The sequence below is a fragment of the Pangasianodon hypophthalmus genome, chromosome 10, assembly GCF_027358585.1.
Source record: "Pangasianodon hypophthalmus isolate fPanHyp1 chromosome 10, fPanHyp1.pri, whole genome shotgun sequence".
Lineage (NCBI taxonomy): Eukaryota > Metazoa > Chordata > Actinopteri > Siluriformes > Pangasiidae > Pangasianodon > Pangasianodon hypophthalmus.
Genome location: NC_069719.1, coordinates 20,000,671 through 20,026,740, shown reverse-complemented (window position 1 = coordinate 20,026,740; position 26,070 = coordinate 20,000,671). Strand labels below are relative to the sequence as shown.

The 26,070-nt window shown below is 37.5% G+C and overlaps 2 protein-coding genes across 2 annotated transcripts in view; one reads left to right on the top strand and one right to left on the bottom strand.

Annotated features, from left to right (window-relative positions):
* The window catches only part of plcb2 (phospholipase C, beta 2), a 34,297-nt gene extending 14,096 nt beyond the window's left edge, over positions 1 to 20,201 (bottom strand). The window contains exons 1-18 of the mRNA XM_026933767.3: positions 15,319 to 20,201; positions 14,519 to 14,596; positions 13,570 to 13,638; positions 12,416 to 12,556; positions 10,551 to 10,630; positions 10,187 to 10,240; positions 10,037 to 10,112; positions 9,220 to 9,320; positions 8,794 to 8,954; positions 8,491 to 8,637; positions 7,467 to 7,624; positions 7,155 to 7,237; positions 6,966 to 7,050; positions 6,609 to 6,744; positions 6,386 to 6,519; positions 5,277 to 5,373; positions 4,960 to 5,044; positions 3,439 to 3,563 (exon numbers count right to left, since the gene is read on the bottom strand). Of these exons, the coding sequence (XP_026789568.3) occupies positions 3,439 to 3,563; positions 4,960 to 5,044; positions 5,277 to 5,373; positions 6,386 to 6,519; positions 6,609 to 6,744; positions 6,966 to 7,050; positions 7,155 to 7,237; positions 7,467 to 7,624; positions 8,491 to 8,637; positions 8,794 to 8,954; positions 9,220 to 9,320; positions 10,037 to 10,112; positions 10,187 to 10,240; positions 10,551 to 10,630; positions 12,416 to 12,556; positions 13,570 to 13,638; positions 14,519 to 14,596; positions 15,319 to 15,402 (1,894 nt within the window). The 5' untranslated portion in view covers positions 15,403 to 20,201. The remainder of the gene's footprint in view (positions 1 to 3,438; positions 3,564 to 4,959; positions 5,045 to 5,276; positions 5,374 to 6,385; positions 6,520 to 6,608; positions 6,745 to 6,965; positions 7,051 to 7,154; positions 7,238 to 7,466; positions 7,625 to 8,490; positions 8,638 to 8,793; positions 8,955 to 9,219; positions 9,321 to 10,036; positions 10,113 to 10,186; positions 10,241 to 10,550; positions 10,631 to 12,415; positions 12,557 to 13,569; positions 13,639 to 14,518; positions 14,597 to 15,318) is intronic.
* A 401-nt stretch (positions 20,202 to 20,602) lies between these two features.
* Positions 20,603 to 26,070, top strand: LOC113538599 (putative transmembrane protein INAFM2). Its single transcript, XM_053237413.1, has one exon. The coding sequence runs from the start codon at positions 21,022 to 21,024 to the stop codon at positions 21,619 to 21,621; it is 600 nt and encodes a 199-aa protein (XP_053093388.1). The 5' UTR covers positions 20,603 to 21,021; the 3' UTR covers positions 21,622 to 26,070.

Genomic DNA, 26,070 nt, shown 5'->3' with positions numbered 1-26,070 from the left:
TTTACACAAGAAAATTCCATGTGTTATCCATGAAAATACAGTTAATAATCCAGAAAGCAAAAACGTTCATATCCTATGAGAGCTCCTGACTTTGTGTAAATTTGACTGTAAGGAGACTCACTAATGTGAACCTCCACTGATAGGCTTCAAATTGTATAATTAGTGTGAATTACTACAATTTTATATATAGATTACACTGTGATATTTAAATAATGTATTTATTTCAACTGCACAAACGAATTTAATATAAAAATAATTGTGAAAGAAAGCAATCCAAAATAAATTCATAAATTAAGAAAGACTAGATTTCAAAAAAATAAGAAAGAAATGACACCCTATAAAAGGAGGAAGGATTAGGCTGTGCCTGTCATAATCGAGGCATTGTAATAGCTAAGTTACTAGAAGATTTAGCATACGCTGAGCTTAGGAGGCACTGGTCCACCATTTATTCATCATTTTGTCTTTTGTGTGCTTTGCTCTTACATGATTGCACTAAGGGTGATTGGCATACGAACGTGAGCATGAAGAAATTCAGTGCTACTGAAACTTTTGCACATCTGGCAGTAATTTTTATATGTGCTTGGTCTATGAAGGCATTTACACACCACTTTATAAAGATTGAGGTCCATAAATGAGGTCCATTATGAGAATAAATTGATGTGTGGTAGTTACTGTAAGATACTGTCATCTTGTGGACATTTTCTGACAGTATGACATTATAGCATACAAAACTGAATAACAAATCCAAATATTTATCCATTTTAGCAACCCATACTTTATATTCCCCAAGTCTAACTGTGGATTGCCACATATTTTATTAATTTACTCCAATTATTATTCTAATAAAATAAAAAGCAGTTAATTCCTGTTATGACTTACATTATATCAGTTATACCATCATCAGCCTCTCGTTTTTTAATAAGACAAAAAAAAAAAAAACGTAGCTTGTATAAATAAGTACATCTGGGGATGCTTCTATTTCAGTCACATATTTCACTGACTGATGCCTTTGCTGGAATGTGTTGTCTTCAGGTGATATCTAATGTTCCTCAGGTGTTTCAACAATGAACCAACAATGTTGGTGGGTCAGCAGTGGTGGCCAAGTCACTGCCCATCACTTCCTGGCATCCAGATTAGCTCCTCCCTCCTATTCCATTCCTATTCCAAGAGGCTTTTTCTGCTGCCTGCTCATCCTTGAAAACCACTGCCTTCCTCTCCCTCGTTGTTATCCCAATGGCTGTTAGTATTCTCCACAGCAACTGTGCAGGAAATTCTCTACAGCCAACCCTGACTGGGAATAACCATGCCTGCCATCTAGGCATGAGACGATATAGTAAACCACAATATGAAAAGTATCCCGATATAGGCTTCATGAGACGATATTGACATGAGACGATATTGACACAAATAAAATAGTAAATTTTAATACATTTATTTTGTAATGACAACAAATTAGACCACTGCAAGATTGTATTGTAAGAAACATAGATCAGGATTTATAGGATTTATAAGGTGTCATTTTCCCCTATTATTAACATGTTATTTTAATCTTTTTTTCAATGTTATAAATGTATTTCATGCCGACATTATTAATATGGAAAGATTGTTTGATGGTAGATTGTGCCTTTAGTGAAGGCCAAATAAGAATTTAGTGTCATCACTGGTTCTCCTGCTGGCTGACAACCACCTGAATTGCACGAGTGCATCACACTTACCAATTTAAATATACCGATGAGGAAAAACAATTGTGATTTTATTTAGTATATTTCCTCATTTCTTTGAAATTAATTTCTGGTTGTGCCACTGCCAGGACAACACACGACATGCTTCTGAATAGTTTTTAGAAATAAGTGTGGCTTACATCAAGTGAGTTGATTTTAAACTCAAGCCATCCGTAATAGAAACCCAAGTGCACGTACAGTATTTACGGCATTTTATGGTAATACCTTTGGATAGCTACGGTATGGATGTGAATTCTGGATACTGAGAAATTGTTGCTTTGAGGTAAACTTTGTGCTCTGTATTCGACTACCTCTAGCGCTGCTGCCTGGTGCCTAAGTAGAGGTAGAGCTCATAATGAATATTAAATGGAAATATCATGATTCACGATATGAGCAACAAATTCGATTTGCCAATATTTTGTATCATGTTGTTCGAAACAATGATATTCTTTCTCACGCATACTGCCTTCCTTTGAGCCTGCATTCTTGCAAAAGGTCTAGGAACTTGTTGCTTTATCATTCAAAAACTTGCTCATGTCCCTCCTCCCATGGGACTGTCAGTCTAAAGAGAAAATTTTTCTTAGCCTCTTTTGAACACATGATCATGTCTGGCCTCAGAGTTGTTTGGACAGCCTTTTTCCCAGGTCCACTGTCATGCCCCATGACTCAGCCATTTGCAGTAGGTTGTTCTTTGCACTCTTTGTGGTTGGTGGTTTTTCTCCCTCTCTCACAAATTTGACAGTTGCCGTTTGTCTCACATGGATGTTTCTTGTATCGTTCCTGCTCCAAGGTGTTAGTGAGTGACATGAACACTTTATCATGCCTACATCAGTATCTCCCTTGGGTGATGCAACTTTATTCCCTGCCAGGATGTGCATCATGGTGCCAATCTCCCTGCAAAGCTTACTCAGTTGGGCTTTTTTTGTGCTATGCTTGTACAAATTTGTTGGCGTTAGAAGTGTGTCATAAACTGAACACAACAGAAATACGTAATGGTTCCAGCTTCCATAATTCTGCCCATTTGATTTTCTGTTTTGGGAGATCCCATTTTGTCTAGACTCTTTGTGATGTGAAGCTCTGTTTCTCTTGATCTTGATCTCCACGTTTCGAACTTCAGACTGCATCAGAGCACTCCCCTCTCTTTTGAGTCTACTTTTCCCTACTGTTGGAAATGGGTAGGTCCAATTTCTGATGATGACACAGATTGTCAGTATGCTTTCAGCTTGGGCAACTGATACAGCCGCTGTCCTGATCATGTGATACCTGCTTCTCTAATGTGATCATCCATGAAGTCTCTGTCAGTGTCATTATGACACACTGACCTCTTCCCCCACTGATAAAAGTGGGAACTGTAGCTGGCCGACCTTATGTAGAGTCTCACTGATGAGAAACTTAGTGGGATTCCTAACCACCTTTGAAGGTTCTTGTTGATTATCCTCCCTAATTCCTTCATGCTTGTTATGTTACTGGAAACCACAAACTCCTCTGTCTTGAAGACTCTCGTAACCAAAAACTTACTAACTGTTACAAAGTGCTGCCACCCAAGGCTCATTCCATAAATGTTAAATAAACGTCTCCTTTCAGAAAGTACAGAATGCACATTTAGATCTCGACTAGTCACAGTTTCATTGTAAACTGTCCTTGTGAATTACGACCTACTGAATATGCTTTACATTAATGTACTATCAGGACATTGATTGAATCAAGAGGCTATTACCCATGGTCTGGTAGTTCAGTGCCACCATCTGACAGCCTACATTCCAGAAAGGCTGAGGGCTATAGTTAGACGAGTCCATACGTGTTCCTTTGGGGTAGATTCGACTCATCTGTCTCTTGTTATATCTGAAGAATGCAGTAAAGGAATTCACTCACATGTTTGTGTGAGGAACATGGAAAATTCACATACATTTTCTGGGTTATAACTGTGGAGTATGCAATTGTGCTCTTATAACAACAGGGTTGTTTTCAGGCTTATATATATATATATCGACTAGCATATTTTTTCAGTTGTCAAAGCAATTCAGATTCTATTGTGTGCAGTTGAGGCCGAAAGTTACATATACCTATGCTACAGACATTCAAACTGAATTTTTCACAACTTCATACATTTCATGTTACCATACATTTTGTGTGATAGATCAATGAGGGGATCTACTTTATTTCCATTAGAGGTAATTTAAATATAATAGATTCAGGTCAGGACTTTGTGATGGCCACAGAATAATTACATTTTTATGTCTTTATGTTCTTTTTGATGTCAGCTTTGGAGGATCATTGTCCTGCTGTAGGTCACAGTTGAGGCCAAGCTTTAACTTTCTGGCTGATGTTTTCAGGAGTTCTTTCAGCATATCAAGATAATCTTCCTTCCTTATGATGCCTAATGTCTACTTTTTAGAGTGCACCAGTCCCTTTTCCAGCAAAACCCTGCAACATGATGCTGCCATCTCCATGCTTCACAGTTGGGATGGTGTTCTTTGGATTAAAAGCCTCACCCATTTTCCTCTATATATCGTGCTGATCATTATGGTCTAACAGTCTAAAACTATGGTCTAACATGCTAACTTCTTCCTTGCACAACAGTCTTTCAGCCCATGGTGATGTAGGACTCTGGTGAATGTATATATTAGGTCCCTGATGCCTCCAACTCCGTCACAAGTTCCTTTGTTGTCTTGGGGTTCAGTTGAACCTTTTGGACCAAAGTTCATTCATCCCTTCGAGCTCATTTGTGCCTCTTTTCTGAATGATGCGGTGTCTGTGTGGTTTCAAGATTTTTATATTTGCATACAATTGTTTGTACTTGTGGTACCTTCACTTGTTTAGAAATTGTTCCTCAGGGGGAACTGGACTTGAGGAGGTCCACAATTTTTTTTTTTTAAATCTTGGCTGAGTTGCTTGGATTTTCCCATGGCATCAAAGGCAAAAAGGACTGTCTCTAAAGATAGGCCCTTTTAGAGCAACAGGAAACAGGAAACAGAAGTTTCTAAAAGTCATTACATCAATTTATGGACTCTTCCAGTCTGTTTAAAGAGACAGTCAAATTTTTACCCACTGGAATTCTGATGTAGTGAATTAAAGCTGAAATAAATCTGTCTCTAATCGATCATTTTAGATCAATCGATCAAGTAGATGCCCTAATTGTCTTGCCAAAAGAAATGTATGGTATCATGAAATGTGTGCAGTTTTTTTAATACTTGCTATTAAATTCTTAAAGTATTGGTAAATGAAATGTAAAGGATACTCGACAAACTCCACAGCACTCTTGGATATCAGGTGCTCTCCTTTGGTTTCCACAAAAGAAGAGATGGCATAGCTCCTGTTCTTTTCTGCGCTTGGAAAATGATACATCATAAATGACAAGTTTGGATATTTGTCAATACAACTATGAAAGGAAACTTAACCAAACACAGAAATGGAACAAGCCCAAATAATTTAAACAAGTCAGTAAAATATATATATATATATATATATATATATATATATATATATATATATATATATATATATATATATATATATATGAATATCAAAAAAATAAACAGGCTAGACATGACTCACTCCTAGAATGTTCAAAGGAGATGAACTTGTTTGGCTGAATGTAGTTGACTATTGAAGACATCGCCTCAAAAGCTGTTACTTCCTGCCCAGCTGTACCCTAACGAATGCAAAAAGGATCCAAACAGTAAACATAGTCAAATCGCTTTCATTTTAATTAATAACCGAACACAGGCAGAATGCTACAAATAAATTGCAGTACCAATCTCAGTAAGGGTTTATGCTTTTACATGATATAATGTAGGTTGTCATGTACTTATGATAATGTTATCACATTATAGGGACAGAGTCATGTATACTTTCTCTGACTCTTATGTAAACTACATTTTTATTTTCAGATTGAAATAAAAACTATGTACACTCTGGCCTTGTGTGATTTTAATATTTATACTATTTTTTATGAACACCTATGGCAATAACTGTCACGTCAGCCTTGGACTCCCATCAGCCCTCACAGAGTACAGTACATCACATGACCCTGTCACATGCCCTCATTCTCACCTGGTTTGTGTTTCTCCTTGATTAGTGTCCCTATTTAAGTTCAGAGATTTCTTTGTTTCTTTGTCAAGCTTCTGTTGTCTGTTGTGTGCTTCATGTCGTCTTCTTGTTTGGTTCGTTTTTTAATCTTGTTTTGACTTGGTTAGATTTGTTTCTTTTCATTTTGTAGAAAAAATAAAAGCCTGCGCTTGCGTCCGGCTCATTACATTACAATACCCTGAGAGTTATGTATATTTTTCTGACCTAAAATTAGATTGAATTTGGTTTTGATACTCTATTATGTGACTCTGACATACCAGTACACCAAGTACACCAAGTACACCAAGCTACAAAGTGCTGTGATGATGTTTAAGGTTACCCTGGAAAGTGTCGTCACACCAACCTTATGTCAAAAAAGTCTGTTAACTGACTCAGGTATTATGTTAACCTGACACCAAAATTGTCAAAAAAGAAAAAAGAATTTCATCTGATATTCTCATGTAGCATTATGAATGTTACCCTTAAATAAAGTGTTACTGAAACTTTTAAAATTATTGGTTATTTTTACACTAAAATTCAAACATAATCTTATAATCTGAAACTAAGTGGTTATCATAATCATATGATTTCATTACTTCATCTGAGTTCTTCATCTTTTCCTCATCATGTTCCTCATCGTCATGGTGGTCATCATGGTGGTCATCGTGGTGATCATCATGGTGCTCCTCATGTTCATGGTTCTGGTTCTCAGGGTTCTCAGGATGCTCTCCTTTTGGAAGACACAACACAGTATCATGTGAAGGTCAAGGGTTAAGTCACCATGACCGCGTATATGAAATAGTCTGTGATTATTCTCACCTGCATTCTCCCCATGACCCTCCTCTTGTGTTTTCTTTGGTGGAGGTTTGGCTGGGCCTGTGGGGCCCTTCTTGTTTTTGATCAGAATTTTTCCCATCAGCTCAGAAGGACTGGGGATCTGGTGGCCTGGCTTCAACTGTAAGCAACACCCAATACAAACCATTACACCAGCTCTGACATTTGGGAATCTGCTCAAGTGTGTGTAACAAGCTCCCAAATAGATTGTAACTCATACCTATGGCATATATAGTGGTATCTAGTAGTGCTTATGTTATCTATCATAAAGCCAGCATAAAACAATACATAGTTTTATAACTGGGTTTAAACTTTGACCTAAACATGGTGGAAGTTACATACCGGATACTTCTCCAGGGGTTCAGTGAGTAGAGCGTCTCCAAATATGGTCCTACAGTAGTTAGCCATCTTCTCCTGCTGTTTGACTCTAAATACACAAATCTGAGTTCAGAGAAATGTTCCAGCAGCAGCACTACCAAAATGAAAATCAAATCTAGAGTATGAAGCCTAAGTGTAGAAATAGAGTCTTACGTATCCACGTGGTTCTCAAAGGAGAGAATAACTGGATATTTAGATGTTTTGAATGCACTCTCTGCAATAGCCTCGATCACGTCCTACCACAGAGAAAGGATTAAATGATTATTTGTTGTGTAAATTAAAGCATATGTTAAAAACTATGTTTAGTTGTTAGGCCAAGCTTGCAACTGAGTTAAACCTATAGCTATTCTCTGTTGCTTTACTTTTACAAACCTACTGTCTTAATCAGTTAAGTATATAGATGGAAATATTTCATAATTTATATATGTTGATGATTGCATCAGCTCTGATTGAAGGAAACCTGACCTTAAAAAGGATCTCAGTTGTCATGGTGAAGCCGTGAGTAATGATTGGATCTTCATCTGGAGGTTTGCCCTTCCAGCAGTCCAGCTCCAAACAACGGCATCCAGCAAGCAGACACTGACGGTACATCTCTGGAGAGGAGGTGCCTGAGAACTGACCGGCTGTGGACACACACACACACACACACACACAGACTGTAATATAAAATGCAATAATATAACGGAATATCACAAAAGCCAAACAAAGATTTGCACAGTTTACAAATTTCAGGAGTTCAACATTTAATACGTGGTACTGAAGCCTACAAAGAGAAAGGATAAAACCTGTCGAAAATAATAAACGTGGCCAATTTAATGAATGCTAACCAGGGGTGGAGAAAAAGTACAGAGAAATGGTCCTTAAATAAAAGTATGGGTTTTGTGTCAAAATCTTACTCAATTAAAAGTAGAAGTACAGAACCAAATCTACTTGAGTGGAAGTGAGAAAAGTATGTAAACTTAAGCATATTCAAGTACTATATTCAAGACTAATGTCTGATGAACCCTGATGAAATGAATGTTAAGGCATTAGCAAAAAAAATAAAACTAGCTCTGGCATGCTTACCATGATTATTAAAGCTAACTGTCAATTTGATTGGATGTCTTTAAAAAAATAATAAATAAACAAACAAACAAATAAATAAATAAGCAAGCGAAAACACAAATTTCTATAGTTGTGTAATGGTGAATACAGTCTATTTGATAGATGCAACTCTTCAAAATAGATTTTAGTGTGGACCAATTTAATGACAGATATTACAATTAATCGTTATAGACATAAGAGGATTCTTGTCACCCCTGCTGAACACATCAGAAGCTTAATCTAATTTAGGTTTTAATATATAATGTATAATATATATAATATATAATATTTAATATATAATTATATATAATGTATATATGCATTCCAATTCCAAGATAATTCATGTGGTTTAGTCTGCTAGATGAATATGAGTCATTGGTTATATGAGTCATTTGAGTTGTGTTACCAGTAAGATAGGTGTTGTGGGAGGATTTGATGTAGTAGTGAGGGATGGGCTGGGTCATGTCATGGCACTGGGCCATTTTGTCTAACATCACAGGTGTTGTCTCAGGCCCCATTAAGAAGAAGAGTAGACCCTCTGGGGTTATCTGACCTGAAAAAGGCCAGCATCAAAACATTCTTTAAGCATTTTAGAAGAAATAAACAGGCATATCTGACACAGATTCAAATACAGTACATGGTGTATATAAAAGCTCCAAATCTCTTCATTCAGTCTTACTATGGATGCTGATTGTGTTAGTTGACTCACCGCGGTTTGAATTAGTGGAGGAGGGCTCGTACTTGTCGATGAGGGCTTTCACCTGATCAGGTCTCAGTGGCGGGTAAAGCTCTTCATTAAGCCTCGAGTCTCGCTGTTTCTCATACAGGAACTTGCTAAAGACCTCCTTGGTCATGTAGGGCTTGTTAGAACTGAGCATAATGATAATGATTAATGGTCTATTAAAGGACTGTGTGAAAGTGAATTAATTCATTTTCATCCAGGAATCACAAACTTGTATCCCATGTATATAGTGTGAATTTGTGGTAATTTAAAGTTGAACTGGACTCACTGTATTTACTATTTATCACTATATCATTATTATGGATTTCACAGGGTACGCTTTGGAGATGTTTTTTTCTTAGACAAGAAAAACATAATGAGTAGTAAAGTAAATTACATTTGAAAGAGACTTACTAGGTGCTGAAGATTTCATAGATCTCTGGTCTAGGACAAAGGTTCATCAGGAAGGTCTTGAATGCAGCTTCAGTGAACACATCAGGCTTTATGGAGTCAAACTAAGAAAACACAAAAAAAATATGTGTGAGCTCTATAATACACAAACATACATGTGAAATTAAATATTCCACCATAGCGCTGTTGAATTCTCGAATCTGAAGGTGTTGACTACATTACATTACATTACAATACCATGAGAGTTATATATATTTATTCTGACCTAAAATTAATTTCTATAAAAGCATCTCTGACAGTAGTGCCGGGTCTAATTCAGATGATAGGTTTACACTGATGCACTCATTTCGATACATATTCACTTCTATAGTAACAACTAATTCACATTTAATGTAACTATATTTTAACTAACTGTCAAAAATGATGGTGTTGTTCATTAATAAATTAAAAATTGCAGTTGTTGGCAAATCACTGTAGTATAAGATGAATAAAATAGCTCAGCACTTGCTGTAATAGAAAAATAATCTACTTCGGGGATAATCACGAATAATCCCAGTCATGGATATGGATTACTTATATAAGTGCAGATGTACTGTATTCGTAAATCCCTTTTTTATGAGCTAATGTCAGTCACAAAATAAAATATTAAACAACAATCTCATTAGACCACAAAAAGTTATGTACAAATTCTAAACCGTGCATGACATAATAAAGGTCACAAAACTGATAATGACTTTATTACATGTAATGGCATAACCTAGTCTATGAAATGAAAAAAAAAAACAACCATGCACACGATTAAATTGATAAGCTCGCTCACCTTTCCCTTAGGAAGCTTTGCAGCTGATAGTGCACTCTCAACTCTTTTCTTGTCAGCTGGAAACATCTTATAGATACTGTGGCAAAATAGTAAGGTTTAGATACACATAATAGTCATAACACAACCAATCATTATCATAAAAAAGCTTACTATTTAACAGGAATCTTGCCATCCTTGTTGGTTTGCAGTGTGAGGCGAACATACCTATAACAGAATAGAATAAAGATGTAGAAGAAATGAGAAACATTAACAGTAAGCCCCCCCCCTTCACTGAACTCCAAAATCATTCTTCTTTGTTGATTTCATATGTGTAGATGAGACAATGCCTATGCCACAACTCCAGATATTTATTTGAAAAATCTGTGTTTATCATGGATGAACTGCTGAAACTATAGCCAGTGATCATGGAACTGCACACCTGGAACCTGTACATCACTTATTTTAAAATGCAGCAGCAAAAAATATAACATGTGAGCTGATGTGACTTGATCACATGTTTCTTCTGGTTTCTTACAGTTTATCCAGGTAGATTTGTCTGCAGATGTTGGCCCTTTGGGGGTTGTAGGCAATGGCCAGGATGTCATCGGCCCAGTTCTGGTGGGGGGAAAAAGCAGTTACTCTTACATATTCATGGTATGGCCACAGATAAATTGCATTTCTTTTTCAAGGCCACTCTGAATCTGATAAGAGAAATTAATAATTATAATGCTGACTTTCAATTTTTAAATCAGGACCCAGACATCCAGGAGTAGTTTTTCAAAAGAGAGGGGAAAAAACATGTGGTGTTCTGGAAAAAAAAGGTCAGTGTGGCTGAATTCTGGCCAAAGATCATGAAAAAGGTTTTCTGTCTGTAACATATTTACCTATAACGCCTCAGATTTAAGAAAAAAATAAATAATCAGCATGTCCCCAAAACAATGTAGAAATATTTCTATTTATTAATAATAATAATAATAATAATAATAATAATAATAAATTATTACTATTATTATTATTATTATTATTATTAATAATAATAATAATATTGTTATTATTATTATTAGTGGAAGCTATTACTAAAGGTGGGCCTAATGACAGACATTCTTTTCATGGTCATATTTCTTTTTTTTATTTATTATATTTTATTTATAAATATATTTTATTTATTTTATATATTTATTGCATATTATATTGAGTGCAAATGAAACATACACAAAGAGTTATGCCAGCTGCTTTTAGACAATCACTGTGCTGGTTTCTTGTAGTAGAAGTCAAAAAGAATTTCTCTTTTCACTTTTAGAGGTAACGAGACTTTAAAATACTTTACTTCTGCTTGTGATGAAAAGTGCACAAGAAAAACATATTTTCTAAAAGAAAAAAATCAAAAGAGGAACAACATTTTTCTACTTTGTATAATAGAAAATGTCCAGATGTCACCATGTGAAAAGGTTTTCCCAGGCCGCCACACAAATACGTTGTTTAATGTGGATCTGGTCATTAGCTCTTTAATGGCACTATCCTTTCTGTCCATTCAGTGTCTCTTCCAGCAGAGGGCACAAGTTACCTGGGCTTTACAGGAGGAACAGGAGAATATCCCCTCACCAACCTGCACAGCCAGCTTTCATTCAGGGTTGGCCATTTAAGTACCTTAGCCTGAACTGTACCTTCAAAGACACTTGGTCACATATTGACAGAACTGACTGGATCCGCACCAATGAGCAGGATATTAGGGTCATAAACTCATAAAGTGCATTTGCCTAGCCACAGAAACCACAGCTGGTTTGTGTAGTGCATTAGAGCTCATAAATTTGTGGCAGCCTTTAGGCACAGCTTATGACTGTCAAGTGGAGATGAATATGAATTTAGGAAGTCAGTAAAGCTCTGGTTCATGTTAATAAAATGGCAATTGTTTCAACAGTATGGTGATATTGGAGTAAGATTTTATATTTCAGAAAAAGATGCATACTACAGTAGAATGTTTAGCACGAGAAAAATAATAAAGTTATTACAATTCAGTCTCATTAGGATTTCTATATATTGGCTATATATATGTTTCTATATATGGCTATATATATATATATATATATATATATATATATATATATATATATATATATATATATATATATATATATTTTCATCATTTATATTATCATTATTGCTGATTTTAGTTATTTAATAACCATGCAAGCTACACTATCTGGATTTTATTATTATTGTTTTGAAAACACTAGATATTTTTAATTTATAAGTCCAAGTGTGTAAAAATTGACTGAACAAACTCACAGTGAACATGGTATTATTTCAGTTTTGAAATGATTTATTTGTGTATTTAGCTAATTTACATTAGGATGGCCTAGATGTTTAGTGGTAAAAGTCAGTAATAAGGGAAATTCTTACCTGCACTATTTTCTCTTTGGCTGCAAAGAAGTTGTAGTAGGTGAGATTGACCGTGTCAGGTCCAGTAACAACGGTGAAGGTCTTGGCTAAGTAATTACTGTCAGGGAAGTCCATGTTGAATGTATTTCGGACTTTTTGATGCTGGTGATAGAGGAAAGTTATGTCAAAGCTTCATAAATAAAGTAAGAACATTAAAATGAAAGCCTTCTTCATTTGCATATTTACACAGTGTTTGAATAATTCTTAAAATGGTCCAGATCAAGGCTTGGGGTGAGCTATTTTTCTTCAATTTAAACACTGTAAGCATTAAGGTTTTAAAGTTAAGAGATTAATGTTTTTGCTTAATCTTAATCTTAATTTTTTTTAAGTTATTTCAGAGCTGGCCAACTGATTATTAGAAGTTTTCAGAGTGTGCTTTCACCTGGATACTTATCTGATTAACCAACATAACCAGAATGCGTGTAATTCTCTACCAAATACTCCTGTTTATCTTTCACTCTAGGACCTGAAATCACTAGTGCAATGGCTGAGAGCATTTAAACTCTAAACACCCTTGCATCTGCTTTTCATGCAAAGGACATTTGTGAATACAAGCCAAGCCGAGCCAAGCAAATCGGGCTTAATGCAAATCTTAAACACGACAACCCCAGCTGTTTGCGTATGAGTCTGATTGTGTGTGTGTGTGTGTGTGTGTCTGATGCATAAGAAAGGGATACAAGAAAATGCACCTGTGTACTCTGATGCAACACACATGTAGCTCTTTTAACATCATTTTCGCTAAATCATATCACAGTAAAGGCCATTCAATTCAGATTTAAAAAATATAAATTGCTTTAATATAGGAGATCCTCTGTGCTATCTCTGTCTTTTCTGCTTCACATGAACACTTTCTTTCATACAGCAAATCTCATGACTCAGATAATCAGCCAAAAATGTAGTCAAAATATTGAAATGTCAAAGTCAAATAGTCTCTCTCTCTCTCTTTCTCTCTCTCTCTCTCTCTCTCACTCTCTATCCCTCTCGTCTTTCCCTCTGTGTGCGCCTGTGCAAATTTATACAAATAGTTCAATCACAAGCTCTTGGGTTTTGTAATCACAGAACACAGCAAGCATATGAAAGAACATTTTTATGCAATGAAATAAAATGGCATTTACTTTGGGGAGTTTTGCATATTTCCCTGTCCGTGTGTCCCGTATGGTCGCCACATCCACAATTTCTACTTCCTATAATAAAAGAAACCACACAGAGGGAGCATTATGAGCATAGATAAGTCTTAATTAAAAAATAAAAATGTTAATAATGGTAAAGACAATAATTTAACAAAGAACATAACACGAATATAACACATGATATGTTAAAGATCATAACACGAGTAATATTCATGCTACCATGCATCTGACTGTGGTTTTGAAAAGATGCTAATATGAACATTCACTATGCATTAATGTAATAGATGTAGTAATATAATGACATGTCTGAATTAGTTAAACATGACATGCAGCACATTAGAAACAGCACCTCTGCTGTGTCGCAGTATTGTCACCATTCATTGACCTCAGACTACAGTACTTATTTGAACGTCTGTATTCTGGGTACATTCGAGATAACATGCACGTCAGTTCTAAACAGATCTTAATGTAATGGTGACTCATGGAAATGATACAGTCAGCACTTTTACAAAATGCAGAGGCAGCTAAACTGAGCACAGCACTGCAGACTGATTTCCAACATCATTCAAATCAATAGCACAGAAAGAAAGAAAGAAAGAAAGAAAGAGTTTGTGACAGTAGTTGCATCCACCTCTTAATCATGTCAAAATGGCTGTAGCATGAATATAAAATTTTACTTTTTATAATCTAAATATCAAAAACATGAATTTAAATACAGAATCAAGTAGCTGAAAAAGAGCAAATGTCTACTGCAAGTGTTTAAACATTGTCTGAGTGTAAAGAACATAACATTATAGATAGTAATTTACCTGCTCTAACACACTATGGTAAATAGCTGGTGAGTTGAATCGTGTATGTTTAAGGAAAGAAATGTACCAGCTCTGCGGGCCAAAGGGCCTTCAGGACTGGAGCTTGTTATGGATTCACAGCTTACCTTGCTCGAGTTTATCCAGTAAAGGAAGAATCCTTTTGAATCCATCTTCATAGTGACGGGTACAGTGCGTGATGAGTCCTGAAATTAGGAACCAATGTGTCAAAACAATATACTGCACTTCATAGAGTTAAGGAAGAATACAACTGAGATTTCAAAGTAGATTTATAGTCATACATGACTTATATATAAACACTGATGATAAATCCATACTGTAGACATCATTAATGTGCTTTGTACAAATCAGTGCGCAGTTGACATTTCCATATCAGAATCCTTCCGACATCAAAAATACATTTATTGCGTCAAAGAAATGATCGAATATTCAACCAAAAAAAGGGCTTAGTGATCAAAGTGCACTTATCCAAAATCACTTAATCAATAAATAGATCAATCAGCAGATCAGTCAGTTAATTAATTAAGAAAAAATAAAGCTGAGAATTACTTATTTATTCATCTATTTATTTTTGAAGTTAGTGATATAGTTTTCTGTAAGTAAACAAGCACAATAGAACACTTGCAGGTTATTTTACTCTTGTAATAGTCCTAGGTTTGAACATCTGGTATTTCCTGTATTTGCAAAGACAAAACCAGACACTGTCTCACATACTGCATCTTAAAACCAGTGGCACCAAGCTAAAACCTGACCTGAGAAACTCAAAGATACATTTCTAACAGTGTCTCATGAAGAATTGCAGCATTATTTGCTAAAAGCGTGAACTGTATACTAATCTTCCAAGTATTGAAATGGCATGTTTTTTTTTGTTGTTTTTTTTTTAAAAAAAGATAGTTTGAATACTTACTTCTTTCCATTTTGTGAATCTCTCTCCTTTGACCATATAGTCTTTGACCTCAGGCTCTTTGAGAATATAACGCTTCCTGATCATGGTGTCCTAGTCAGCTCGCTCTTTGGTGATGGGGCATTGGGGCTGACATGCACAATGACAGCTGTAGACTCTGAACCAACACTCCTAAAACCACCTTTCCTTTAATATGACTTGCAAATGAGTATTTCGAGGGTGGAGAACGCAACTACCAAAACATTCCAGATGATTCATGTGAGCTTCAATATGGTTGAAAAAAATGGCTTTTAGAGTCTAATATGGATAACATACAGACCCGTACAGTATATCATAATAATATGCACTGTATATAGGATGTATTGTATTGTATTGTGATGGATGATGTTGTTTAAAAGCATGCATTTCCCATCTTTTACCTGAACCTTTTTTACTAGTTGTGTTTAATTTCAGTCTTAAACACACTTCTGAATGTAGAGATTTTAAAAACACATACTTAACCCACAGCCCTATTTTATAAACATGTTAAAGGAAGCAGTTAAAAGATTAAAACCTTAAAATCTGTCTACATAATACTGGTAGTGGAGATTCTCCATGGCATTGGGAGAATCTTGTAGGACTTAATAATGTTTCTAGGCTTTTTGTTTCCTGAAAACCGACTTCTGTAGTGCCAAATAAATCCAAGTCTTTTGTAGGCGTAAAATAAAAATATAAGTAAGTAAGATTGCAGTTGAATAATGATACATTAGAACTAAAAGGGAGGAAAAAATGGCTAAATCGTCTTTCTACAGAGTAGTTTGGATAATAGTCAAATGTCCAAAAGCCCAACAATAACATATGTAAATCATGGAGGCAGGTGTTAGCATGAGACGACCTCTCTAACATCATCAGGCACACTAAGCTACTGCCATTCCTAACTCAGAACTATTAGTTTAAATGCTTAAAGTTAGCAAATTTTCTATTTAAAAAGTATATTATTCTTTTCAAGCCTTTACAGTGCTCAGTGCTGCTTAATTTCATACTTTTTCATAGTTACTTATAAAAATCTAACTATAAAAGAATAAAATGCTTCTAGAAAGCGCAAGGTTGATATTACAAACTCTGTACTGAACATTAAACATGCATTTGTTCACTTTTTCTTTTTGTTTATTTGCCATATATAATATGTGTGTTTACAAGGAGGTTGGTCACTAGAAAGAGACTTCTTTAGCTTACATGAATTCTTAGCATAGTCAACTTCACAATTATCGCCATACAGAGAATGGGCATAAAGGCAATGTTATGCAGAATTATTACAGTTTTCCACTCCAACTAAACGCACCTGGACTTACCTTTCCTCTGACATTCACATTCAATTCAATTCAATTTTATTTTATTTGTATAGCGCTTTTAACAATGGCCATTGTCACAAAGCAGCTTTACAGAAATAAATGGATTCACAAAAATATATTGAAAATATTTGAATTTATCACTGTGAATTTATTCCTAATGAGCAAGCCAGTGGCGACAGTGGCAAGGAAAAACTCCCCGAGATGATATGAGGAAAAAACCTTGAGAGGAACCAGGCTCAAAAGGGAACTCATCCTCATCCGGGTGCAACGGATAGTGCGATTATAAATAAATCCCTTCTATTATTGTGTACTATATGGACAAATAGTGCAATTGTGCAACCAATAAATTCATCACAGTTTTTGCAAGAAGTCCGGCTGGTTAAAATCTATCCACTGTCCACTGATGGAGTCCTGAGTACGAAGCTGCTTGTGACATCAAAACTTTTTTTAAATAATACATATTCTCAAAAATTTTAACACGCTTAAAAAATTTTAATTCTTGTAAACAATCGATTAGACATTATTCTCAGTCTCCAGAGACTCTTTTGATAAATATGAGTTTGCCCACATGAAAAATCTCTATCAGTTTTTTTTTCATTATCACATGTATCACTATATATCACTTTTTTGTTGTTGTTGTTGTTGTTGTCCTGTACACACAAAACAGAACCAGGTTTTGGGCTAAAGCATTCTGTTGTCAATGCCTTCTAGGATTATTAGTGTGGTTTAAGCTTAGTTAAGATTAATTTTGTTCATTTCTGACTAAGCCACAAAAGTATTTTATTTAAATATTTTATTGTACCTGTACAGAGAAAATGAATTGCATTCCATTATGTCTAATAATGAAACTTGTTTTTGTGTGCTTAAATCCATTACATGTGTGCATTTTTTTCCCCATATTTATATCTCAGAGAAACAGGAAATGGTCAAAGGCCAAAAAAAAGATTCCTGACAAACCACACACGTCACAGCCAGTCGTGGCAGGGAGTTCAAGAGAGCATTTTGTTGTGTTCTGTTCTGTTCTGTTGTTTGAGAGGGGCTAGCTAGTGGGTGGGAATTGGCAAAAATAACCAAAATGGGAAATAAAATTGGCTCAAAGATGCTACTGTGATAAAAACAAGGGAGTAAAAACAGTATCACCAGAAGGTGTAATATCATAAAATACACACTTAAGGAAACTTAAATAATTACAATAGGTACAGTAAAGAACCTTTACAATGAAGGGCCTCCTTAATTCTCTACAGTAATTCACACTGTTGTTACACTTTTGTTTACAGGTGCCGGAGAATATTTGGACCTTGCTAAATGCCATATTGTTTAATCTGCATCTGGCCAGGTCTTTGAATGTATGATAGTATAGTTAGTAATATTTCAAATATATTTCCATAGTAATGCTGAGGGATTTTTATTGGAGAAACACAGGACTTCAACAATATTAATGCTTGTATCCTATTCTATATACATAAAAACAAATTAAATGCACAGCAAAATCTCTAACATCTACAGCATTTATTCCAGTCTAACTGAACTCAACTGAACAGTGGAAGAGATCACTTGGGGCTACTTGTGTTTAACCGTGGAAATTTTGTTGAATGTACAGTATACCATTATGGTTATAGCTGACTACAACAGATATGTTGTTGTTCTTCTTCTTTCGGCTGCTCCCATGAGGGGTCGCCACAGTGGATCATTGGTCTGCATATTTGATTTGGCACCATTTTTATGCCAGATGCCCTTCCTGAAACAACCCTCATCAATTTTATCCGGGCTTGGGGCCAGCACTGTCTGGTGCAACCCCAGTGGCTGGGGTTGGTTCCCTGGCCGGAAATCGAACCCAAGCCGTGGCCTAACCACTAGTCCTCCAGGGACCCTGACCACAACAGATATATTCACTGTATACTTAAGGGTAATACATTATTTATTTTTTTTCACCTTTGGGCCATTCTTTGGATATTTTAGGCAACAAATGAACTGTCAGTTCTCGAAGTTGTGTTGGAAGCAGGAATAATGGGCAAGGATAAGGATATGGGTGACTTTGACGAGGGCCAAATTGTGTTGGCTAGATGACTGGGTCAGAGCATCTCCAAAACAACAGGTCTGGTGGGGTGTTCCCGGTATGCAGTGGTTAGTACCTACCAAAAGTGGTGCAAGAAAGGACAATCAGTGAACCGGCAACATGGTCATGGGTGCCCAAGGCTCACTGGAGTGGAGAGCAAAGGCTAGCCTGCCTTTTCTGATCCCACAGAAGAGCTACTGTAGCACAGGTTGCAGAATAAGTTAATGCTGGCTATGATAGAAAGGCGTCAGAACACACTGTGCATTGCAGCTTGTTGCGTATGGGGCTGCGTAGCAGCAGACCGGTCAGAGTGCCCATGCTGACCCCTGTCCACCACTGAAAGCGCCTACAATGGGCATGTGAGCATCAGAACTGGACCATGGAGCAATGGAACAAGGAAGCCTGGTCTGATGAGTCACGTTTTCTTTTACATCATGTGGACAGCCGGGTGCATGTGCGTTGCTTAACTGGGGAAGAGATGGCACCAGGATGCAAGCCAGCAGAGGCAGTGTGATGCTCTGGGTAATGTTCTGCTGGGAAACCTTGGGTTTTGGCATTCATGTGGATGATACATTGACATGTACCACCTATCTAAACATTGTTGCAGACCAAGAACATCCCTTCTTGGCGACCTAATAGCAGTGGCCTATTTCAGCAAAATAATGTGCCCTACCACACTGCAAAAATTGTTCAGGAATGGTTTGAGGAACATGACAAAGAGTTCAAGGTTTTGACTTGGCCTCCACATTCCCCAGATCTCAATCTAATCATGCATCAACAGGGACAGGGAAACTGGTCAGAGTTGAGGAACGGAGCATACAGGGTAATTCTAGAAGAAACCCTGTTCCAGTCTGCAAGAGACTTGTGACTGGGGCAGAGGTTTGCCTTCCAACAGGAGAATGACCCTAAGCATACTGTCAAGGCTACACTGGAGTGGTTTAAAACCAAGAACCTGAATGTGTTAGAATAGCACAGTTAAAACCCCAAGCTTGAAAATAGCTGTTCACAGACTCCATCCAATCTGACAGAGCTTGAGCAACTCAGAATGGGCAAAAATATCATCCCAGCTGAAATTGCAGCCAAAGCTGGTTCTACCACATGTTGACTCATAATACTTATACAATACTTAATTAACATTTGTATCACAATAAAAATATTTTTCACCTTCAAACATTTGACATACTGTGCAAAATGGTAAACCAGGTCATTTCCAGGTCTTGACAATGTGGAAAAACAAGGCACTGTATACATCTATCCTATCTACTAGTTTTACTGTAGTTACTGACTAATATTCTTCAGAACATATAACTGCATAAATAGCTGCGGATTTACATTGCTATCCAAGGTGCTGAACTAATGTGACCAAGCCCAATCCCCACCCCCACTTTCACCTCTTAGCTCTTGCTCACTAGTGGCTCACCTCGCCTATATTCTGACACCTTGTGGACATAAGACCCACTGTTTATCTACAGTAAACAGACTGCTCCAGGGGGGCATGAGAAGGCTACAGCACAGCTTTGAGAAATTAACTGACAAGCTGAATCAGTTGGCCTGGAGCAGGGAAATCACTTACTACAGCCATATGCAGGACTGCGGTTTCTACACCTACTTTACAGTAAATTATTCACGAGCTGAAGGCTGGATAAATTATGCACCGATCAATGAATGTCTGCATTTACTCTCCTTTTTTTTAAAATCTGATGCTCGTTCTGGTTCTGTGGGAATCTAATTACACTTCGCGGCCAATCTCATATCTAAAGATCTAGCTCACATGCTCTTCAGCACCTGAGAATCATCGCCCCCATGCTCTCCTCAGTTAATATCCATTGGCTGTGTCATAGCCGTCTCTTTAAGAGCCCTCGCCCGCCCCCTCTGCTGTATTTTTAGCTGAGCAATGCTCTACAGATGCTGAACAGGACGAGCAGTGGTGCGTGTGCCATACATGATTACGCTTAAATCTGCACTTCTGTTCAATGATGCGTTCGCGCGCTTGATCTCTCCCTGGATATTCGCGCCTGCGGGAAACGGGCGGCTGGATGCTCCAGGAAAAAAAACAAAACCCGCTGGAGCCTGTGAGGAGAAGATGAGGTGTGCTGTCATGGATTTCTGAGAAGGCTTCGAGGAGCGGACATGGACGAAAATAAATTGCTCTAAGCTACAAAGCATCGAGCAGGCCCCAAAGCGTCCGGTGCGCCTCTCCGGTGCGTCTTTCTTACGTTTGGATTTAAAACGTCCCCCTCTTTCTTCGCGTCCCAGACCCTCCACACAGCCTTCAAGACGGACGGAGTGGTGGAGCACCGAGGCAAAAACCGGGCCAACATGCGGGAGAGGGACTTCATGCCCAACATGGAGCGGGGCAAGCCGGCCACGTACACGGGGGACAAGAAAGCCAAGATGGCCGCGAAGACTAACAAAAAGTGGGTCCGGCTGGCCACCGTGTTCGCCTACGTGCTCTCCGTGTCCCTGGCGGCGATCATCCTGGCCATTTATTACAGCCTAATATGGAAACCAACAAGCCATGGATCCGGAATGTTAGACGGGTCCACGGGAAACAACAACGCATTCATGAACGTCTCGACCAGCGTTAACAGCACGAGCGCCAATTTCACGCAAGCGGACAACGGCACGAGCGCAAATGGTACGCAAATAGACCTGGGCTTTAATGCGACCGGCGCCGGAAACGAGAGCGCGGCCGCAGAGATTGCGGGAACAGCGCGCTCCTACTCAGCCGCCATTGCATACACGCCTGCCAGCGATCAGATGAAATCAAACGCGTTTGGACTGTACGGATATGGTCAAAACTCGGGCAGCGGTACGAGTCCAAGTGACGCAAAACGCGAAAAGCGCGAGACGCTACCGGAGAATTCTGCGCGCTCTCGAACCGAGCCCAATGAACCGGAAAACAGAGGGCAAGAATGACCTAAACTGGTTAAAGCTTACACTTACAAACCGCACGCTTCCGTATAAGTGGTGTGCAAAAAGCAGTGCAGTTTCAGCATACTATTTAGTGCGGTAATGTGCGGTTTAGGACGTAGCCTAACTCAGTTTGGTGCATAGCGGCGCGCGCGCGCGGCTGCAGCTGACAGCTGAAGGATTCATGGAAAGATGGGAAGTATTCTGCGCTTGGTGCATGGACGCCAACTTGATTATGCTAACACACAGCAAAGACTTGGTTATATTTTTAAAACCTTTCCGTGTAACATAAACCGTCCAAAGTGTAATCTTTCATTTTAGGGCACATGGCACCTGTTTGATGGACACTAAATTCAAGACTGATTGGCATAACATCCAGCTTCCCAACTCACCTTTCTGTGCTTGCATAGTTTCCAAATGGTTTAGCCTGCCAGACGCATTTATTTGAACTGCAGCACGAAAATAATTAACAGCATCCCCATTTCTTTAGAATACTGATACTTTTTTTTGGACCAGCTATTAAAATATTGTAAGAGGAAAATATTTTACATTGCATTACACTGGAACAGTGTCCATATAGCCTCCCAATTAACCAGGATTCCTAAATCAGAGGAACCTGTGTCGAGTTCCGCTCAGGTATGTGCAAATATTAATGTAAATGTATTGTGTATTTGGTACATACATATATATAAATGTACATAGGTCACATGTAGGCTATTTGGTAAATGTATATAGTGCACACGCTCAGGCCTTGATCAAACTTTCGGCTACTTTTTACAAAAATCATGTATACTAGACACACACATATATATATATATACACCATCCCAAAGGCAAATAAAGGCCCTTATAAAAACATGCATGGCTTCCATATTTTTGTAGAAATATTTTGTAAAAATGACTATTTTTTCTTGTATTTTTGTAGAAATATTGTGTAAAAACAACTAGCTATTGATGGTCCATAATAATGATCTTATTCTGATGCTTACAGTCCAGGGTTCTTTGAATAGTTAAGGGTTTTAAAAAGGTTCTACTTGAAGCTCTTCATTTAGGACAACATTCTGTTATAGGGTTCATAGAACCTACTTAAAAAACTGAAGAACCACTGGCTGTGAATTTAACCTAGAGTTTATTATATTGGCTAAAGTGTTTACATTTTGTCCGCTAGTTGGGGTTATGTGTAACCAAAAGTGTTTAACTTCATCTTGAACTTCATACTACCGTATTAAATAGTACATCGGAATAGTACTCCACCATAGGTTACTATAGTTACCATAGATTTTGATATACTATTTAGTATGCTAGTAGCGTATCAGAAGCTCTGGATTATTGAAACACTTGATGGAGGGAAGCAGGGTAGTAAGCAGACAAGCAAAGGCAAAAACACTTCTGTTATGTAACTTACAATGTTATAAAATCACAGTTTCTGGACGCCTACACTTAAGGTAACAAACTTTGAACCTAAATGATTTCCCTTAAATCACAATAAAATGAAAGGGATGCAGGTCTACTCAACAAGAAAAATACAGGATATTTGTTTTAAAGCATTCTCTGTAAATAATGACAGGTGCAATAATTGTTTAATCAACACAAAACAGATATGATTTATACAGTACATTAGTGTGTGTGTGTGTGTGTGTGTGTGTGAGAGAGAGAGAGAGAGAGAGAGAGAGAGAGTGCGGTAATGGACCATAGTGTTTATGGGCCTCTATCAGGAGACAACACTGAGAGCTCGTTCATCTTCTGAGTCATTTCTAGCCATCTAGGATGTGATCAAAATAATCACAATTTCACACACACACACACACACACACACACACACACACACACACACACACACACTGCTTAATGCAAGCCTGCATTGTATATAGTAGCTACACTGACAGCTGTTCTTGTAAACAAGGTGTCCCAGTAGGCTTCTTTGATTCAGCCTGCCTTTTAGCAAAGAAAAAAGTGATTAAGTGGTAGCATAGGAGCAAATCAATGGTAAGCACTGAGGGGCATCAGCTGTATCAAATCCATTGTCTAATTTCCTTGTGGCTTGATCTCTTTAGCTTGAATGTGTTGTGTTTTAAGCTATTAAAACGATGGCGAAGGACTGATACTGCTGTTACAATACAATGATACAATGCGATCAAACCTCTTAATGAGATTAAACCCAGGTTGTTTCCAGTGTATTGGCCCTGATGTCTTCATTTTCGACAGAAAAGGCAGATGGATGTACAGAAGTCCCAGAGGACATTGTCGTCACTAATGAAGAAATGCAGTCTGACAGCGTCTTTCGCTCTCATTACCCCTCCACTCCCATCAAGCCTAATGATCTGCGATTGTCTCAGCTAGGCCTGTATTGTAAATGGAGTTCAGAGAAGAATTGCATCTATAAGTGTTAGAAGCATTAGCAACTGTATAAACCACAGCTCATAAAGTAAAAGCATCTTCTGAAAGGGAAATACGAATGTGGTTTATGGAGTTACATAATGGCTAGGGTTTAGAGAGGCACCAGAGCTCCATTACTGATCCGAATGAGACATAGAGAGGACTGGGACGAGTGGTGATGGCTCAATCACAGAGAGACACACACATACATGCATACACACAACCTTGTGTTCTCACACCTGCTGATCTCAACTAACACCACAAACGACAGCTTGAGACATCCCCTCGAGCACTGGAGTAGGCCTGAGCTCGGTGTGTTTATGTGCATGCTTGAGTTTATGATATGAGCATAGGACCCAGGTGCAGTTGATATAATGCAATGTGCGTCAAGAGACTTCGGAGCCATTTTACAATAAACAGCAAGCTGCGCCTCCACGACACATTTAAAGTGCAGGGAGCAATGTTGAAGAAATGACCCAGCAAATTTTTAAGCTTCATTACTCACATAATCAGATTTGTGAAGTGATTTTTTTTTTTTTTTCTGGAGCTACTGGAGGAATGAAGCTGTAAGTGTAAGATTTGTGTTACAGAGAGCTGAGACTAAGGAACAATACTGTAACCTGTTTTCTCCTTTTTATATGCCTGAAAAGTGAGGTTTCAAGGCATAACATACATTATAGAGCATAAAATGATCAAACCAATGATTGATAATAAGGAATGCAATTTTGTGACGGCTACATAATCTGGATCTTAAATACTGTATGTGATGCAGAAAAAGAGTGCTGACCTCAAAAAGCAGTTTTTGTTCTTTGGCACCACGATGAAGGCAGTTATACTGTATGAAAGGGACAATAACCTGATCCTAGATCAGCACTTTGAAATATGCTAGATAAATCTGACTCCACATGACACCTCTTGTACTTCTCTAGTCCTTCATGCAAAAGAATCATAACCATATAAGTGTATAAAAGCAGCTACCCAGAGATGATTATTAAAGAACAAACAGAAAAAAAAGAGTGACAAGTAAATGTGCTGCTGAAAAGGTGTACTGTATGTAGCAAAGAGAGCAGGAGAGACATAATGCATTGCTAAACTCTCAGTATGGTGCCACGCGGGGAAGCTCATGTTTACTTCACCTAAGACTAGGGAGCAGGAAATTGTAGCGGCTTAGTATTGATCACAGGAAAGTGTCAATCGAGGCACAGCTTTTATTCCAGAAGCTGTCACTCCATTAAACTCTGCCATACAGACTGATGGTGCACCCTGAGGTTTGCCCATGTGGTGAATTTGAGTAATGTTAAAGCTATGTGATCATTTAAATGCTATCTTTAATTGCTATTATTAAATACAAAAATGTATACTGCAGCACTGTTGAATTATCGATTGGTCAGAAGGTGCTGATTAAATTTCTAGAACAGCTTGTTGTAAGGTTTATGATAATGTTCTTGTTTTATTACCTCATCATTTCTACAGTAACGACTTGCACAGAGACTTGTATAGTGAATGCTTACATAATCGTCATTAAGGACACGTTTTTTAGTATTTTTGGAATGAGTCTGCAGTGTCAGTGCTTTGTAACAGTCAGATGCAAAGCTGTAATTTAGTTTTCAGACATGGGGAAAGTCTTTGTGTTTTCTAGGTAACATCACAAGCTGCATTTATTTTCTTACTAACTTAAAAAGAGAGAAAAGCATAGATATTGATGAGGGAACAACTATTAATAGCTGCTTTAAGTGTAACTAAGCAATAACAGGAACTAACTTTTCTCACGGGCATTACATGTAAAACATTAAATGTAACTAATAACAGGCATGACGTTTTATTCCTTAATTAATAAAAATCGCAATCACTGGAAAATTGCTGTGGTATAAGAGCATTAATATTCACATGCACATGCTGGTATTGGAAAATAATCTGCTACAGGGTGATAACGGCTACATCACACCACCTCATCATTGATTATTTACCATTAACAGGATGTCCCAAATCGCTTTATTCCTTACACACACACACACACACACACAGAATGTACTGTACAGTATATGCCTGTATAATGCATCCCTCTGAAACAAACATCTGA